This window comes from Balaenoptera musculus, chromosome 5, assembly GCF_009873245.2.
Source record: "Balaenoptera musculus isolate JJ_BM4_2016_0621 chromosome 5, mBalMus1.pri.v3, whole genome shotgun sequence".
Lineage (NCBI taxonomy): Eukaryota > Metazoa > Chordata > Mammalia > Artiodactyla > Balaenopteridae > Balaenoptera > Balaenoptera musculus.
In genome coordinates this window covers 118,382,905-118,401,190 of record NC_045789.1, presented here as the reverse complement: position 1 = coordinate 118,401,190, position 18,286 = coordinate 118,382,905, and the positions used below count along the sequence as shown (strand labels likewise).

Below are 18,286 nucleotides of genomic sequence, written 5' to 3'. Positions count from 1 at the left end.
CACGAGCCACAACTACTGAGTCTGCGCACCACAACTACTGAAGCCCACGTGCCCTAGAACCCGTGCTCCGCAACAGGAGAAGCCACCGCAATGAGAAGCCCGCGTACCGCAACAGAGTGGCCCCCGCTCGCCGCAACTAGAGAAAGCCCATGCGCAGCAACGAAGACCCAAAACAGCCAAAAATAACTTAAAAAAAAAAAAAAAAGACCATTAAGGGGGAAAATAGATTAAAGCAGAGTGTACAGTGATAGTTCTGATGGTGTGCTTTTCAAATGCAAATGGGAAATACGGAAACATCTTTTATCAGAAGTGTCCCAGGTACATTTCTTCAAAATTAGGAAGCATTTACTTTACTTGAAGATACTAATCCCAGGTATAAATGTAATTCCATTAATGGTTCAAGGGGATGTCTCATAAGGTATTAGGATGCTTGTCTACTTATCAAACTTTCAAAATTAGAGAGCAAATATTTAATTTTGCCCTTGACATTAGTTATTACAGCTTTTCCTATTGGCATAGCTTTCTTAATGCACTTATAAAATGGCAATATGTAATTATCTAGACATAACATTGCAATTAATACTACAGCAAATTTTTCTATGTGGGCCACTCATTTATTCAAAAGGTCTTATTTTTTCCCTGACCACTCCTCATTCCCAAGTTCACCTTCATTTTGATATGATGTTAGGTAGCTATTGCTACCAATTGCTAAATAATTGTTTCACTTTCAGTATTGATTCATACAAATGCATAGACGAATTAACAAAAGCCTTATGAACTAGCTAACACTTCATCAACCCTCTAAGCCACTTTGGTTGTGTAGTCTTAGCCTAATATAAAAGGTAAATTCTTCTGGAGGTACTAACATGTCTAGGCCATCATAAATATACATTCGAGATTGAGAGAAGAGAAGAGATCCTTCAGTAAGATGTATGTTTGAAGTTCTTAAGCAACTATCCATTAAAGAAAAGAAAAATGCTGGGTAAGGGATGGAAAAAAAATGTCCAGAGCTTATCTATTTGTAAAAAGATTCCTTACTTATACCAGTCAAAAAGTTCCTCTCAAATCTGTTTTGATCTGCTTTGTAAATATTATTAGACACTTTCTGATAGTGGTATTCAGATTTTCCAGTCGATGGTTGTTTCCCCATTCCATTCTTGTCCTTAATCTTGCTTCTTTCAATATTGGTAAATCTAATGAGGATAAGTCCCTTTTAAAATATAATTAATAGATCAGCGATGATTGACCACCTGGAATCACACATGCGAGTGACCTAGGCTAGAGCTTTTGTGTGTTTTAGCTGGGAGGAAACTTATCTCCCAATTCCTTCATTTAAAGAGCCTGAAGGAGGGCTTCCCTGGTGGCGCAGTGGTTGAGAATCTGCCTGCCAATGCAGGGGACACGGGTTCGAGCCCTGGTCTGGGAAGATCCCACGTGCCGCGGAGCAGCTAGGCCCGTGAGCCACAACTACTGAGCCTGCGCGTCTGGAGCCTGTGCTCCGCAACAAGAGAGGCCGCGATAGTGAGAGGCCTGCGCACCGCGATGAAGAGTGGCCCCCGCTTGCCACAGCTAGAGAAAGCCCTCGCACAGAAACGAAGACCCAATACAGCTATAAATAAATAAATAAAAATTTAAAGAGCCTGAAGGAGGTGTGGGTAGGGGGAGCAGCTCTTACAATTTCTCACTGTGGGTCGGATAGTCCCAGATGAAATCCAACTTTGATGTTACAACTAGTTGTCTAGACCAGTACATTTTTTGCAAAAAAATGAAGTCTAGATGAGACAAAATGAAGTCTGACAATGCAATGCATCCCCATGGTGCACTGATAATTAAACATCTATGCACCATTCACAAAACAGGATTTTCACTTTGCCCGTGGTTGACAGTGGTAGGTAGAATATTACAGAAGTTTGGAAAAAAAAAAAAAAAGACAACAAAACAGAGGTTGAATAGTGAAAGCAAAGAAGGTAGATACTAAATGGTTCTTTGTAAAAAATTGTTTTTTGTATGAATGCATAATACGTTTGACGTAATTTCATAAAATGGAACATGTGCATTTTAAGAGCAAAGGATGGAGATCTAGTGATTCAGGTGAAATGATAAGCAAAGAATAGCAGAAGTTCTGCTTTACAGAATTGCAAGCCCTTTTCTTACTTTACTCCAGCGTGCCTAATGGCTGCCCTAGGACTAGAGGTGTCTCTGAGTTTCAGAATGCTCTCCATTCTCAGGAAGTATCTGTGCGTGTGTCAAGAATAGACAGGAGGAATTATAGTCACACTTTACAGACACTGGAACCAAAGCAAATCTTCTAGTCAGGGCTTCAAGGAAAGAAAAATTATTCTCTAACCTCATAAGCTTTGCTTTTTGTCTCATAAGAAAAATGATGTCTTTAAAATTTTTTCTTCAAATACTCTGGAATTAAAGTGGTAAGGAACAAACAGATTTTGTCTTGTCGGGTTTTAAACTGACCTTGGTTTTTAAAAAGCATTGAACTGCGTCAAAATACAACACTTAAAACCCAAATGTTTTTAAGGAGCTATTTATATAGAGAATTATAAAATCTTAGAGATGCAAGGCATTTTAGAGATCCTGCAATCAAGCTTCCATGAGGTACAGGAGTTCCTTTTATAACACCCCTGATAGGCATTGCAATGGAAAAAGCACAGGCTATGAAAACAGATAAACTTGGATTCAGCTGGTGAGTCTGCCACCTTACTGGCTGGGTGACTTTGGGCAATTTTCTTAAGCTCCCTGAGCTTCAGTTTCCTTATCAATTAAAAAATTAAAAAATGAGGATAATTTCCACCAAATAAGGTCGTTGTGAAAATTAAATACATGGATTAAGACCCTTAACGCATTTTATATGTCTAGTACATATGTTAGTTCCTTCTCCATTCCTTCCCCACAAGTTTTTGAAGTTTTCTTAAGTTAAACTGAAATTTACTGTCTTGTAACTTCCATTCACTAGTCCTATTTTTCTTTTTCACAATGGAGACCTTTACTCTCTCATCCATACCAAAGTTCCTCAAATATCCAGCTCTCCTACCTCCTTTTAGTCTTTTCTCCTCCCACTGGTAAATGTACAAACATATATCTCATATTACAGAACTTCCAGACACATCACCATCCTTTTTGTTTTAGAAATAAACTTTAGTGCGTCAAAGGCCTGAAAACAATACTCCTGTTGGGATCAAAGCTGCTACTCGGTGGGCCTACCTGTCCCTTTGTTCTGTTCACTCTTCTAATGTTTAAGCAGCCTCTTGACTGACTTTGCCTTTTGTCAGTCCAGCACACAATCTGATTGTCTTAATGTTAAGGTTAAACAAAAATATTGGGATCTTTCCCTGTGATCCATAAAGTGCACGAACTTCTTTTTAGTTTCGAAGATTTTACAATCATACTTGTTTCCATTTTAAAAAGCTAATTAGCATTCAAAGTGCTTCAAAATTCTCCTTTAGTCTAGATCCCAAAATAAGAATGTTTTGATTACTGCCAGAGAGATTTCAGTTTGTTATTAGTAAGAACATTTTTGATTGTAGATAAGAGACCCTGCTGCCCTACGGCCAAGGGAAGTCATACAATCCCTTTGCCCAGAGATAAGAAAAATCAGCCAGGGAACTTTGTACAGTCACTTCTCTAGATGATAAAATTGTATCATTCTACTCCTAGAAATATTTATTCTCCGACTTGATTAGAAGCAGGGGGTCAGACAAAATCACATCTCAAGGCCCTCTTTATTCTTCTATTTAAAAAACAAATTTAAAAGACTGTTCAAAGCAAATTATTTGCAACACGCTTTAGAATGGTTGCCTGTGAAGCACTCTCTGAGCGGGAAGAGAGTTTGCTGCCACCTCCTGGGCTTTTAGAATAAAGCTGTCAAGATCAGCACTTCAGGGCCTGTTCCCTTCAGACAAGGCATCAAGAGCATTTGCAAGCAGGTGCTGTTTACAAGTCTGACTGTCCCAGACTGAATAAACTAGAAAACTATTGATGGGTTTTAAAGAATAAAGTTGACTTCAGTGTTTTGTGTGTTAGAAAACTGGTTTTCAAAGTGCGGTTCACAACCCATTAGCATCAGAATCACCTGGGGTATATGTTACAAAAACAAATTCCTGGGCCCCATCCAGGGGCTACTAAATCATAATTTCCCTGGGGCGAGGGGAATCTTAATTTTTCCCTGGGAACAAAAGTTGGAAAACTGCATATTAGAATACTGTGAAGCTAAAAAAAAAGAATACTGTGAAGACAATAGTTTGCTCACACTAAAACATTGTATATAAAGGAAATAGTTGGTGAACTGAAGTGAAAAACTAAAATTAAAAGTTCTAAGAGATATATTTTGCTTTGCTCTTAATTTCAGTAATACCACCTGAAATGAATTGTGACATTTTGCTGGACATTTCATAACGTAGAATTCAAAATCTATTTAGCCCATATTGAGTTTATATGAAGGATTATAAGTGGCACCATCTGATAAGCAGTAACAGGTAGTCCAGTGGCCCAGACCATCAATAAACTCTGAGTGTGATTAAAACAAGAAAGAAACTTCCAACTGTGGAAGGGTTGGTATGATACTTTAAATTATCATTTTATTTATATCAGTACAGCCAATTCCTTAGTGATTTTTAGCTCTAGAGGATGGTTTTGTGAATACTTCTTTATCAATCTGAGATATGCTAGCAGAAAAAAGAACTAATGCCATGTAAGAAAGAAACCTAGTTGTTTTTTACTTTTTAAGAAAAAGTGTAATTAAACGCCACAAAAGGAAAACTTAAGTCAATTTAACTGTATTTGAAACTAAAGCAATTTTAGATTCAGATGAAGTTTTCCGAGTCTCATCTTGTGATTTTTCTCTCTTCAAGATCGTCCTAACTTCTGTTTCTGACTCAGAAGAATTCTAGAAGTACCAGAAAACCCACAAAAATTCCCTGTGTTTGAAAGGCAGCTGGAATTTTAAGTTCCTCCCTACATCAGTCACTCAGCTTCTGAGAATTGTTTTTCATCACTTGCCCTGTGAGCTGGGAGTTTGCTCTGTTCAGACCGAGGTTTCACTCTTTCTGGTTCTGGAAACTGATCATGCTTCTCAGGCAAGGGGATCAATTACTCTAAAAAGACCAGGTTGCTGACCCTTCATCCTGGGACAGTGTTGAGGAGGAGGGATAAGAACAACTGCCTGCTGCATCGTCAGAGGCCAGCCAGGTTCTCTCAGAGCCCCAACTGTTGCAGGCCTGAATTGGGGTAGCTTCGGGGATTGGGTTGCCAACTGTTCCACTTTCTATGTGATAGGCCTAGTTAAGCTTCAACTATCCTACTAGAACCTTGCTCAGGATACCAGCTATTCTATTTTGAGAATATATTTCATTTACAAGCATTTCCCCATAAGAATTCTCTCTATATTGCTAAATACACCACACTTATTTTCTTTAATATTGGTACTTTGAATTTAACACAGTCCCTTTATAGTGAGTCTCAAAGCTGATATTAAGTTTCTTTTTTAAAAAATATTGTACCAGTCTTTTTGAATCCTGGTCTCATCTTTGTATACCACTACAACAATGCTAGTACAATAGATGAAGACAAAAGAGAAAAAAATTGACCAATAGGCTGAATACAGAGGAATATAGACAAATAAAGCTTCAGTAAAAAGAAAACAGTAGAGAAGAAACAAAGATGTCTCAGTAAAAGACTCCTGGGGGTATATTATTCTTCATGTCAATATGAGATTTATACAGATACTGCTGCTGCTTTTTCTATTTTAGTTCTCTTAGATCCCTTAAACTGGGATTCATATTAACAGAGAAAACAAAAGAACTTTTTTCATCATTGTGTGTGTTTCCCTCCTTGGTAGTTTATGAAATAGTAGCTATTGTTTATTGAGTGCCCTTTATAAGGATATTAAGAGCTAACATATGTTGAATGCTTTCTATGCGCCAGGCACTGTTTTATACCCATCGCACATATTGGTTTGTTTAATCTTCACAAATCGTGAGGTACACCTATTATCTTCTCCATTACATAGCAGAGGGTACTGAGACACTGAGAGGGTGAATCGTTTGCCTAATGTCTCCCAACAAGCAAGAGGCAGCCTGGAATTCAGCTGCAGGCATTTTGGCCCAAGTCCACACGCTTACCCACTACAAAATGTTGTCTCTGTATACTTGGTGTTTATGTGCATTATCTCACGTAATCGTAGGTGAATTTCATTTAAAAAATGGTTACCTTATGCTTCCCCTAAATCAAATCATTGCTTTAATTAACTTATTTTTTAATTTAAATATTTGCAGGAACATTTTTCTGCATTATTGTTACTAAAATTTGAGGAATTTCTCATCACTATTCTTTTTTTCCTTAATTTACCTGGTGTAAATTAGCACAGCTGTAGTAATATATGATGGCTTGAAGTGGGTGTTTGAGGAATTTAGTCTAACACATCATGGGTGTTCACTCAATGGAACTAGCAAAATGTTAGACTTCCTCCTACCATTTGAGTTATAAGCAAATAGGCTGGTAGAAATAAAAATGACACCTTTCTCCCTCCCCTTGTACCTGTTCACAAGTGTCTATCATTTGGGGCTACCAAACTCTAAGAAGTTTTTTCAACATTTCTTTCTTTGATTTGGAAGGTATAAAGTAACTTTTGAGTTATTCCTGAGACAGGTATAGCTTATCACCTCTGATGGGCAATTCCTTTCATATGTGACCTTTGTCTTCTTGTGATCAAGTGAGGTAATGTAGCCTTGTGATTAGAGAATGGCTCTGGAGTCTGACTGTTGGGTCTTGAGTCTTAGCCCCATCACTTTAGACAATTTCTTAACTTTTCTTTACTGTATTTTCTCATCTGTAAAGTAGAATGATAATAGTACCTTCTTCATACACTAGTCATTCTGTGATGACTAAAAAAGTTAAAATTTGTTAAGTCTTTAGAATGGCACCTAGCATATAGTAAGTCCTCATAATTATCACTGTATTACTGGATCTATGATTTTAAATTAAGGCAGTAAAGCTCTGCAAATATAATGAGGGTTTTTTACAATTAACTCAGAAGTTCACATCTTCTCTCCTTGAAGTTAGTGACGAGAATGTTCATACCCACATTTAGAATCCATTACAGGAGTTCTTTAGGAGATGTTTCCAAAATGACAATGAGACATAGTTTAAAGCAAACAGAACAAAACAAAAAACTACTGGAAAAAACATAAGGTATAAAAATGTCCTCTCTGGGAACTTTTCAACAGAAATACCTGTTGAGAAACCTTCCACTGAGGACATTGCAGCAGGAAGGGTTTGCTGCCTCATCCATATCCAGGATGAATGCTAGCTCAGCTAGGAGACACATCATGGAACTCTAAGATTCCAGTGACGACTACTTTTTTAGATATATTTTGAAACACTGAAAACTGTGACTCTCTCAGCATTATTCTGTGTAGACTTATTCCTGTTGAAATATCTCAAGTTATTATTGGTTTAATAGCAAACCAAGCTGGGTGCTGATTCACTATGATAAGAAAGTTCCCTGAATTACTTCTGGTGGGAAAGGCATGAAGCCAAGGGGAGCACTTCCTTTTATGTAGAACCTTTGATTTTGCTTTATTTTTTTTTAATGACATTCCTCACCACCCCCAGCCCATGAATATCACCTTTTCACCCTGATATAAGTGAAAGAATTTTGGGAACTCATACAAAATCACTGTCAAATCCATCATTTCTACTTATAAAACAGATGCTTCTTTTTCAGAGACTGGTTTTCGCTTCCAGCATATTATCATAGCGTCTGATTTTATGAGCAATCTTATGATAGTAGGGTCCTTTCTAATGTCTCTCAAGTGGTCAAAGCTATCCATTAAGCATATGTAGAGTAGGCTCTTGGTGGATGGTTTGCTGAACACATAATTAACAGGTCTCAGGGAGTGGGGTCTAATGAGACTGTGGAAATCTTGTGGTACTGAAGGGAGAGCCTGGGCTTTGATGTCAGATAAGTATGTAGGTCCAACCATAGCCCACTACTTTATAAGCTTAGTGATTGCCGGACAAGTTGGTTAGCCTCTCTGGGCTTCAGATACCTCGTCTACGAAATGGAAATAATAATAATACCTTCACGTTCAGGGTAATTCTGAGGAGTAAGTGAGATCACAGTGTAATTGGTTAAGGGTGTAGGTCCAGACCGAATCCAGGGTCCACTACTTAACGCTATGTGATCTTGGGCAAGATATTCAGCATCTTTGTGCCTCAGAATCCCATCTATAATCTATACACTGAGGATTATGATGGTACCTATCTCATAAGGACTACTGATTAAAAAAGATACTCTATGGTGATTGCCAGAGGGGTGGAGGTGTGGGTGGGCAAAATGGGTGAAGGTGGTTAAAGGTACCAACTTGAGGTTATCAGATAAATAAGTTCTGGGGATGTAATGTACAGCATGGTGACTATAGTTAACAATACTGTAGTGTATATTTGAAAGTTGCTAAGAGAGTAGATCTTAAAAGTTCTTATCACAAGAAAAAGAAATTTGTAACTATGTGTGATGATGGATGTTAATTAGACCTATTGTGATGATCAGTTTGCAATATATACTAGTATCAAATCATTATTGTACACCTGAAACTAATATGATGTTATATGTCAATTATATATCCATTTAAAAAAAAAAAAAGAGAGAGAATCTATGAAGATGCTTGGCACAATTCAGGGCGCAGAGTTTGTGCTCAGTTAATGTTAGTTATTGTTATAATTTATGTGAAGTATTAACATCGTTCCTGGCTTTCAGTAGAAACTTAATACATCAACCCCCCCACCCTACCTTCTGTCTTTTCCTTAGACCTCATGAGCTTGTTTAAATGGCTGCCACAGCTTCCATTCCCACCCATGTTATCCTAACTGGGACCGTAGTCTTGACTCAGGGCCTTTGGGTGGTCTTGAAAACAGATCATTCCACTAAATAAAGATACCAAAGAGTCTCCCTGACTTCTAAAATGTCTCTTGAAGAACAAAAAAAACCACTTTTGCTTTTTGATATTTACTTGCAAGAAGAAAATTTTTCTCAGTTTATACCTAAAATGTGCATTTCTTTTCAACTTAGAGCTAATGGCAAGTCTATGTTTGTTTGTTTGTTTTCCATGAACAACCATTAATAATTATCAAGGAGCTCAAGAAGTAGGGGCTGTGAAAGCAGGATTCCTCCATGGTATATTGGAATGTTATTATTTTAAATATTATTATTATTATCAGGTAGAGGAAGAAGGGTAGGCTGGAAAGTAGGTCCTTGTGATTATTTTTATTAGGACCCTGAATGTATATCTTACCAGTCATAACACACACATAATTTAGATAAACGTGTCAAGAATGAGGTATAAACAGAGGTACACGTGAGGAACTTCACATTTAGAACCAAAAGATGAAAATTTAAGAAATTCTTTGTATCAATAACAAACAATTATTTAAACTATAGGACCCTGTAGAAGCCTTTTTTTTTGTACTTGAGAGATACTTTATTAGCTGGCATAGCTCTGATAAAATTAGGAATCTGACAGGATTTGATATTTTTTAATTAAATTTCTCTTCACTCAATTGCTTCTGAGTAGTAAGGTCTGTGATTTCCAAGTGCCAAATGGTAATTTCGTGTACAAATATACATACCATAGAAACATTAAATTTTTTTTTAATTTAAGAAACTGGCTGTACCTGATAACATCAAGGAAATAATAATCTGATTTGGGGGCTTCTGGTTTTTATTGGTCTGATGCTGCACAGGATGGCCTGTAATTTTTTTCCTTTTTTTAAACTCAGACTGGCCTCTTTTAGCAATTTTGCCTGGTGTTTGGGTCCTGTGGGAATTTACTAGCTTGCTTTATGGCCTTTGGCCAATCCTGGTGGGAAGTCTAGAGAAGAATTCATTTCTGCTTTTTCCCAGAATACTTGTTGACAAACTCAGCGGCACTGAAGTGTTACACGAGTCTTTGTGTCCCCCAGAGTCCAGTGATAAGGGGACATGAGACCAGCAAGAGTCAGTGCTTCTGGGAATATAATGTTGGCTCTTAGAATTTACATATTTTTCTCATGAACTTTTAACAATTTTTAAAACAAACTCAACAACTGTGATTTTAGGAGGGAATGAGAACACAGCCCACTGCTTCCCTCTGGAAGCATTTTAAGCATTTAGCTTTTCAGAAAACAATCACTTCTTTTTGATGACCGTGACTTCAAATACCCTTCCTGCCAGTGATGACTCATAAAATAGCAATGGATTTCAGGAGTTCACTCTTTGAATTTGGGTGCTTGCAGGTTCTCGAATTTGTAACTGGATGACATGTTACACAGCAAAGGACTTTTGTTTGAAAGATTAAATCCAAACTCAGACACTAACAGCCATGTGTCTTCTTGTGGTCTCAAGAAACGTCTGTGAAAGTGCTGCATTCAGAGTGTTTGATATGCCTGTCAGCAGCAAAGAGCCTTCAAAGTTTTTTAAGCTAGTAACTGTAAACAAAACAATGGTCCCACATAACTTAGTCCACTCCCTTTAAATGCAGATCATTTGTTCTTGACATCTCAGATGCGACTCTTGTGGCCAGGCTAGAATTCAACTGTGTGATAATACTCAGTCCTATGAAACCCACTTTTTGAAAGGGATCAGCACTGTCTAGAAGAGTTAAAGAATCCTGGCTTACTCTCAAGAACTACTGTAACTCAGATCAGTTTTCCTGTAGTTAAAATGAGTTGCTTCTTGTGAAGATTAAATGAGGTACATGTTATCATTAACAATCGTGCTAGATATATTTTGAAGTACAAAATTTTACATGTTCCAGAATGACAGCCCCAGTGTGTCTTATAAAACATATTCCTAAAAATGTATGCTTTATACTATCAATGAATAGTCAAAATGCAGAAACAGTGTGATTTTCCTCTCTCAAAGCAGAATGTGTTTATTATTGAAATATTAGAAATAAGACTGTAACTGTTCTAAGATCAAAGTGGCAGTGCTCAGATTCTCAATCTTACCAGTTCTGTGATTCAATCTGCCCTCCTATAAGACTGAGAGGAATATGTGTACTTACATTTACATAGCACCTTTCTTCCTAGTATATCTAGTGTTGTTCACATTCACTGTGGCACAACATTCCAGGAAGAGAGGTTTGAGACATCACTAAGGGGACACTGGTGGAAAGAAATTTGCATAAGGTCCTGCAGTAAGTGAGTGACTGTGATTACATTTTATTTTATATTCCAGTGCCTGTTAACCATGCAGTGGATTCCTTAGGATAATGTATATAAGGCACCTATCATAACACAAACACTCAGTAAATGATCGTTGCTATTGTGTTGATGATGACAACTTGACTTCATGGGAGGGGTGCTCTACCTAGAAATTAAGCTAACAAAGGACAAAGATAAAGGCAAGGTCCTAAACTAAGCAAAAACTGCCTCCTCATACCCTCAAACTAGCCAAGCAACCAATCCGAATATCTGCCACCACAACAAAGCCAACACCCTGAATTCAAAGGGTGCCCAGTGGGAGGGAAACTGAGGTCATGAGTCCTAAGTCTCCCACCTGCTGCACTGACATCATTTCCAGAACTCCAGCCTGAAAGGTGGTACACCCAGCTTATTCTGCTTGCCAGTTCCCATGGGGCTCCCCGGCTGGGGAGAAGAGGCAAAGAAATCCCTCCTTCTCCAGGGAGCTGGCTCAGTCCTTCTCCCTACCAGCCCCCATCTCTCAGGGTGAGGTTAGACTCTGCTGTGGATACAATTTTGGAGGATTCCCATGCCTTTTCCATAATTTGGGACTGTATGGTTCCAGATGAGATCTATGCTACCAGCTCCCAGTCGAAGCTGTGGATGCTTTGATTGCATGCCTGACATGCTTCTTAGAAGCTTTTTGGGAACCCCATGACGGTCTCAGTCATGTTAGTTGTGTCTTTAGTCATCAACTCCAAACAGTGGCTCTGATAAGATGGCCACCTGTCCAACAGGAAATGGACCCCAAACACTCCTCATTCCTACATACCACAAACCACTGGACAACTGTAAATACTTGTGGGTCATTACCATTCTAGGCTACTTTTGAACCAGTGATCTCAAATTGACTACTTTGTGTTCCATTTTCTTTCCTCTAATTCATGCCATTCTTTAAATGCTATGTTAAGAATGCAAGGTTACAAAAATGATCTCCTTTCCTGCTTCACCTTAAGATGCCTTTTTTGGTTGTTCTATTAGAAAAGAATGCAAAATGCACAGCATTCAACAGACTTCCTTTGCAAAGAACAAGTAATACAAACAATAGCCTTATATAATGGATAGACTGCTTTTTCCTTTATCCTGTATGAATCTTCCTAATTGATTTCCCAAAAAAGGCAAATAAGAGACCAAGCTACATCCTGTGGTTCTAACCTCTACATAAATTGCCACCAAAAGCAATGGAAGATTTTCCAGAGAAAAAGCAGAAGAATAAGCCCCATTGTTCTGTAGCTGACTTAATTCTCCTCTGTGTTATGTCATACAAATACCTACGGCTTGCAGTTTTACAATGTACAGAGAAATGGAAATGTTCACAGAAAAGAAATTCAGATGTTTGGGAAGCAATATAAGAGAAATATCAGAGAAATGACTTAGGTCAGAACAGCTCATACAGGGAAGTATTTTTTTTAATACATTGAACAGATTAAAGAAGAAAGTAATATTTTAATAGGGTAGTGAAAATAGAGCAGATTGACAGTGACAGCAGAAAAAGAACAGGAATACAGGTATTTTCAGAGGATTAAAATGGTACCATGTACCCTCACACCAGGCAAGCTTTTATGAGAGGTCTCTAGACATATCTCTTGTATCGAGTAGATGGCTTTCCTTGGAGCTGTCAAAAATGCTTTGTGGTTCTCTACATTAATTCATGTTGAATATTTTCCATGGTTGGTCAGACTTGGACTTAAAATAGATATGAGAAAGGTCTTCAGGTTTACTGTCAGTAACATTATTAACTTCAGAGCCAGCTGGATGATGGCATGGTGTATGACCAATCCAAATTTAAAGGTAACCTTGTCTGAATCCTCCTGGTCCATCAAATATAAATAATAAAGTGAAGGTGCGAGAATAGAATTGCAAGGAACAGTGGGAGGAGCAGTTGTCAGAAAGCAAAACAAACACAAGAAAAAAAAAATCTGTGACGTCACTCAGAAATGATGCTAATAATTGTGAGTTCTCACCCTACGGCCTCCACACACATGGGATTACTCGTGCTTCACAATCAGCCCCTGGATTCAGTAACCCTTCATGCCCCAATCGTGTGATTTCCCAAAGGAAAACAATAGTCATATGTACCTTTATCTGCAGCCTGCTCACCTTTTTATATGTTACTCTGTTTTACTGTACTCTACCACTTGCCTCAGCCGAGGAAAACAAACTTATGCCTTCATGGGCAATTGGAGATGTACTCAATTTCTTAGGTAACTGGGGAGAGAGGATGGGAATCAATCTCTAAGGATAATTATCCTTCTTGCCCATCCAGATTACTTTAAAGAAATGAGCTAATATATGTAAAACATCTGGCAAGGAGCCTAGTACATAACAAGTACTGTATAATTATTAATCCCCTCTTTCTTACCTACCTTACTAAACTATGTACATTCCAACCGTCCCCAAGGTACCTTCTCTGCAACATCAAACAGGTGGCTGAGGTTGACAGACCAGAGCTGATCCCTGTCCTCGATAAATTTCTTATCCTTTAATACTAGTAATAGAGATAAAGCACTACTTAAAAAGGAAATGTCAGTCAATACATGTTATGTTTTCACTACATTTGAACCTTTTCACTGTAGGAACACAGCTGTTATGTTACATAAAGACTGTGTCCTAATGTTGATAACGCTGATCACTGTTTTTTTTTTTTTTGTGGCTAAAGCATAAACCCTAAGTATCTGCTTACTTAATATAATGGCCCATGTCTATTTAGGGGTGCTCCCAGACTTTTTAAGTGTGCAAAGAAGATAAATATGTTTTAAGTCCATCTGAGTTAGATTTTTGACTCATTAAAAATATTCTCCTTGGACCCAGATTGGGAGGTGACATCAGAAATGTTAAGTTGAGGACTTGCTAGGCATTCTCAGGGACTCAAGTAACACTGCAAACAATTCGTTTCAAGCAAAGTGGACACTCAGCTTCAGCTACAAGATTACTCTTCTGCAACAGATGGTTTCCACACCTGAACTGTGACACCACTTTTCTTTGCTGAGAACTTCGGCCTTGGTGCCACAAAGTAAGATGTCGAGGCTGATTCTTGCTTTGGAGAGGTGGGAATGGCCACGGGCACTGGGGAGGCGCTTACTGGTGAGGTGGCCTCGGCAAAGAAGGAAGGCTGAGAGCTATAGGCTGGCACTGAGTACACAGACGAGGCCTGCACATTAGCGGGCGAGCCAGCATTCACTGGCTGAGGAGGAATAGCTTGCTTCATGGCTGGCAGTGAACTGACCTTGACTGATGACTTTGCAGGGAGGCCATCCTTTGCATCTGGAGGTTGGAAAGTAAACAAGGATGCATTTAGCTGATAAGGTTGGTGCTTCATGACATCCAAAGCATTAAGGGGTTTCTTGCCCTTTTTCTTGCTTGTTTTGGAGGCCTGTGGGGCTGATGGCTGGGACTTGACGGCAGCCAGTGGGTAGGAGGGGGAGTGGATAGGATTGTAGGCCACAGGAGGGGGTGCTCGGACATTGGAGGAGTACTTCCAGCCGGCCGGGAGAGATGGAGTGGGAGACTGAGCACGGGCAGCATGGGCCTGCACGGTGTCTGAATCCACCACGTACTTTTTCATCCTCGACTGCCTTTTAGCAAAGAGCTGGGCTCCTTTCCCACTCATTCCTGGAAGCTCATTGGATGGTCCCATTGCACCAGTATGAGCAGCGTTTACCGTTGGTGTGGGAGCCGCTGGTTTGGGAGTGTAGTTCAGACTGGCTACCGATGCCTGTGGTCCTTTGAAGGGACCAGCCAGGTTCAGAGCACTAGCAGGCCGGGCAGGAGGGTAAGAAGGCTGCGCTATTTTGATGGAGGAAACAACGGTGCCGTGTGATGGGTTGGATGTGGGGAAGGCAGGAGGTTGGGCTGGAGCCACTCCTGGCAACCAGACTGGAGAAACTGGAGTTACTGGTTGGGAGGATGAGGACTTGACAGAAGGCTTTGGAGCGACAGGAGGTGGGGTCTTTTGTTTTGCAGTGGGGCTTTGCATGAAATTACAAGCCTCTGCTCCTAAACTGAGGTAGTCTTCTTCTGGTCCGGAATCTCCTCCTGCTCCAGTGCCCTTTTTGCCTTCCGAATTTTGAAGAAGTGACAAGAGTTCAGGATTTGGGCTTACTTTGGGCTCTTTAAAAGTGAACATGGGTTTTGTCGTGCTTCTCCTTTTGGCCTCCTGCAATATTCCCGTTCTTTTTGCTGGCACCGCGATCCTTTCATCCCGGGAAGCTATTCGTTCAGATGAATCGTAAAAGGCTGGCTGGGACCATGGGCCAGGCTGGGGCCACGGAGGGGGCTGTGGTGGGCCAGCTGTCGGACTTGACACTGCTCTGGAGAAGGTTTCAGGTGGGGGTGTGACTGCAGAATAAGGTGGAGGCGCAGGAAAGTCAGCGATGGGACTGGTCATGTTTCGCGTTGGAGAGAAGGGGGTTGCTGGCTGGTTCACGGACCCCGGGAAAGGTTTGGCCGTTCTATTCATAGGGATCATCCTCTGAGCCTCTGCTGTCTCGGACACCCCAGTGAAGCCATTCTGTTGGGGCACATGGCCAAGGCCATGGCTCACCTCGATGTAGCTTTTGCTCACAGAGCTCTGCACTCTCATCGATTCTTCTTCCTTCCTTTGGTAAGATGTCATGGTTCTCAGGCCATCCGTCTGGGCAGCATCTGGTTCTCTGCTTGGCATTCCACTCACCCTCTCCTCCTCTTTTTGGGCTGTGATCTGATCCATTCTCTCCCTCCTCTTAGCAAACATGAGGGCCCCCTTGCCTGTGGTGTCTGGCAACATCTCCATCTTGTCCCCTCTGTTCAGTTTCTTTTCAATGTCCACTAGTCCAGAATCCCAGTCAAAGTTCACAACTTGTGTGTTGTCGTCAGTGTCAGACAACAACTCTTCCTCCACCTCGGATTCGCTCGCACCCAGAAATGCTACTTCACATGTATCCTCTTTGTCGCCTTCTTCCTCCTCCTCCTCTGCCTCTCGATCAAGTTCACCAGTCCCGTAACTGACTAGGGTGTATTTCCTGGCCCTCCGACGACGCTTCTTAAACATCAACACCCCCTTGGAGTTGGGGTTGGGGGCATCTGTCAGAAGGAGGGCAATGCTTTTGCATTTAGATTTTGCTTCTTTCACCTGCTTTTCTGATAGGCTTTCACTCCTCCTGAGCCCTAGGGAAAATACAAAAATTATATTGAGTTGGCGAGTTCAAGGAACACTCCATGGCAACCCAGAAATCAACTCTCCTGGGGGAAAATGAATACGGAAAAAACATGTTTACAGTTGGGTACTGAATTTTGAAGCAATCCAACTCATTTCTCTTTCTTATTTCTTTTAAAATGTATACTTCTTTAAAGATATATATGATGATATAATACAGATATAATTTGTATATATATAATATGCCATTTCATTTTTTCCTGTAAATACATTTTTATATATGTTGGTTAGAATATATGTTTCATAATTTGTTTCTGTATGGCTCCTTACACTTTAACAATAAACACTGGAAAATAAATGTCAGTTAATCGGATGTCATTAAAATTACAAAGGAAAGAATTTAAGGACATAATATTTTCTGAAAACAAGTTAGGACATACCTTGCATTTCCATATTTAAAAAATAAAATGTTGATATAAAACATTTCCAAGCATTTTTAAAAAGTGGGAGGGGGAAACAAGAAAATATTGTTTACCTAAATGTTTTAATGTAATAAGTTTAAATATTTAAGTTTTCTGTTTCTTTTTTTTTTTACTTTGCCATTCTCCCAAAGTCTTTGCATTCACAGCTACTAAATTAATATAAAGTCAAAAACCTGAATGAATAATAATTGAAGGTACCAAATCAATAATTAATAATAATTCAGAATACAAGATTATTGTGAATACATTTAAGAAATTTTAGCTACAAAATTGTCTAGATAAATTTGTTTGTAAATGTATTACCATCTTGGAAATATAATACTACTTTAGTTGCAGCAAGAATAAGTGTAAATCTTGGGAAAATTTTTAAATTATATTACTAGTGACCCTTATAACTGTGGGTAAAAACTGATGCAGAAATTAAGTCATGTAAAATGAGAACTTGACAGTTTTAAAATAACAAAAAGTTATATTTCAATTTTTAATTTTATTATTATTGTTATAAAAAATAAATTGGTGGCAAATTAATTTATAGTACCAGCTAATTATAATCATGTGTTCCATGATAAATGAGCATGGTTCACAAATAATTTTTGAATTCCTCAAAATAGTTAAATGGAAATTTCAGAAAATCTTTTTGAATATTTTTTTGATTGGAAATCAGCTCTATTTGTCACTGGAAAAAATCAGACTTAATGGTTACTTTTTCAAAAATAAAATAGAATCAGAATAGTTTTATAACAAAATTACAGATATTCACTGGTAATCAAATTTTATTTAGAGAATATAGTAAAAAGTGTGGTCATTCCTAAATGTAATTCCTTTTTTGACTAGTGTTATACAACTTACTATTAAATTGACAGTCACAGTTGCACAGTTGTTGCTAACTTCGCTGCCAACATGTAAAATATGTGTGAGTGCTGCCTTAGTGCACTTGTTTAATATGCTATAAATGTGAAGATGCATACAGATGCTTAACGTATAAGGAATGAGTAACATCACTTGCCAATTCAACTACAAATGGTTATGCTAAAAATATGCTTTAAAAGGAATAACAATAGTTAGGAGACTTAATATACTTTGAATAACCAAGATCATTACTGTTGTGTATCATTCGTACATTCAAGTGCCTTTGACAGTCAGTTTTTACCTCCTCAAATGAAATTCCAAATTTGTTTTTAAAGAGCACATGAAAGAAAATAACAAAAATCATAAAACCTAACTGCCATTCTTATCTTCATTCTCCACTCTGTAATCGCTCCCCTGGGTAAAACAAAACACTGTAAAAAGCCTTGACTTTAAAATATATTTTGTGTTGGGGGACATTTAAATGCCTCCACATGGCCCTGGGGATTGACTTTTGTGTCTAGAAGGTAGATGAAACGCTTTGCAGTCTAGTGAAGACTTAACAGAACGGAGAGGATCACGTAACTGCTCAGCA

General features: G+C 38.8%; 1 protein-coding gene across 2 annotated transcripts in view; it reads right to left on the bottom strand.

Annotated features, from left to right (window-relative positions):
- SYNPO2 (synaptopodin 2) overlaps positions 1-18,286 on the bottom strand; it is a 168,018-nt gene that overhangs the window by 12,642 nt on the left and 137,090 nt on the right. The window contains exon 4 of one of the 2 annotated variants that reach the window (XM_036852115.1): positions 14,189-16,374. In XM_036852115.1, the coding sequence (XP_036708010.1) occupies positions 14,189-16,374 (2,186 nt within the window). Of the gene's footprint in view, positions 1-12,620; positions 16,375-18,286 lie in introns of those variants that run through there. The other variant, XM_036852114.1, reaches the window with a different exon arrangement.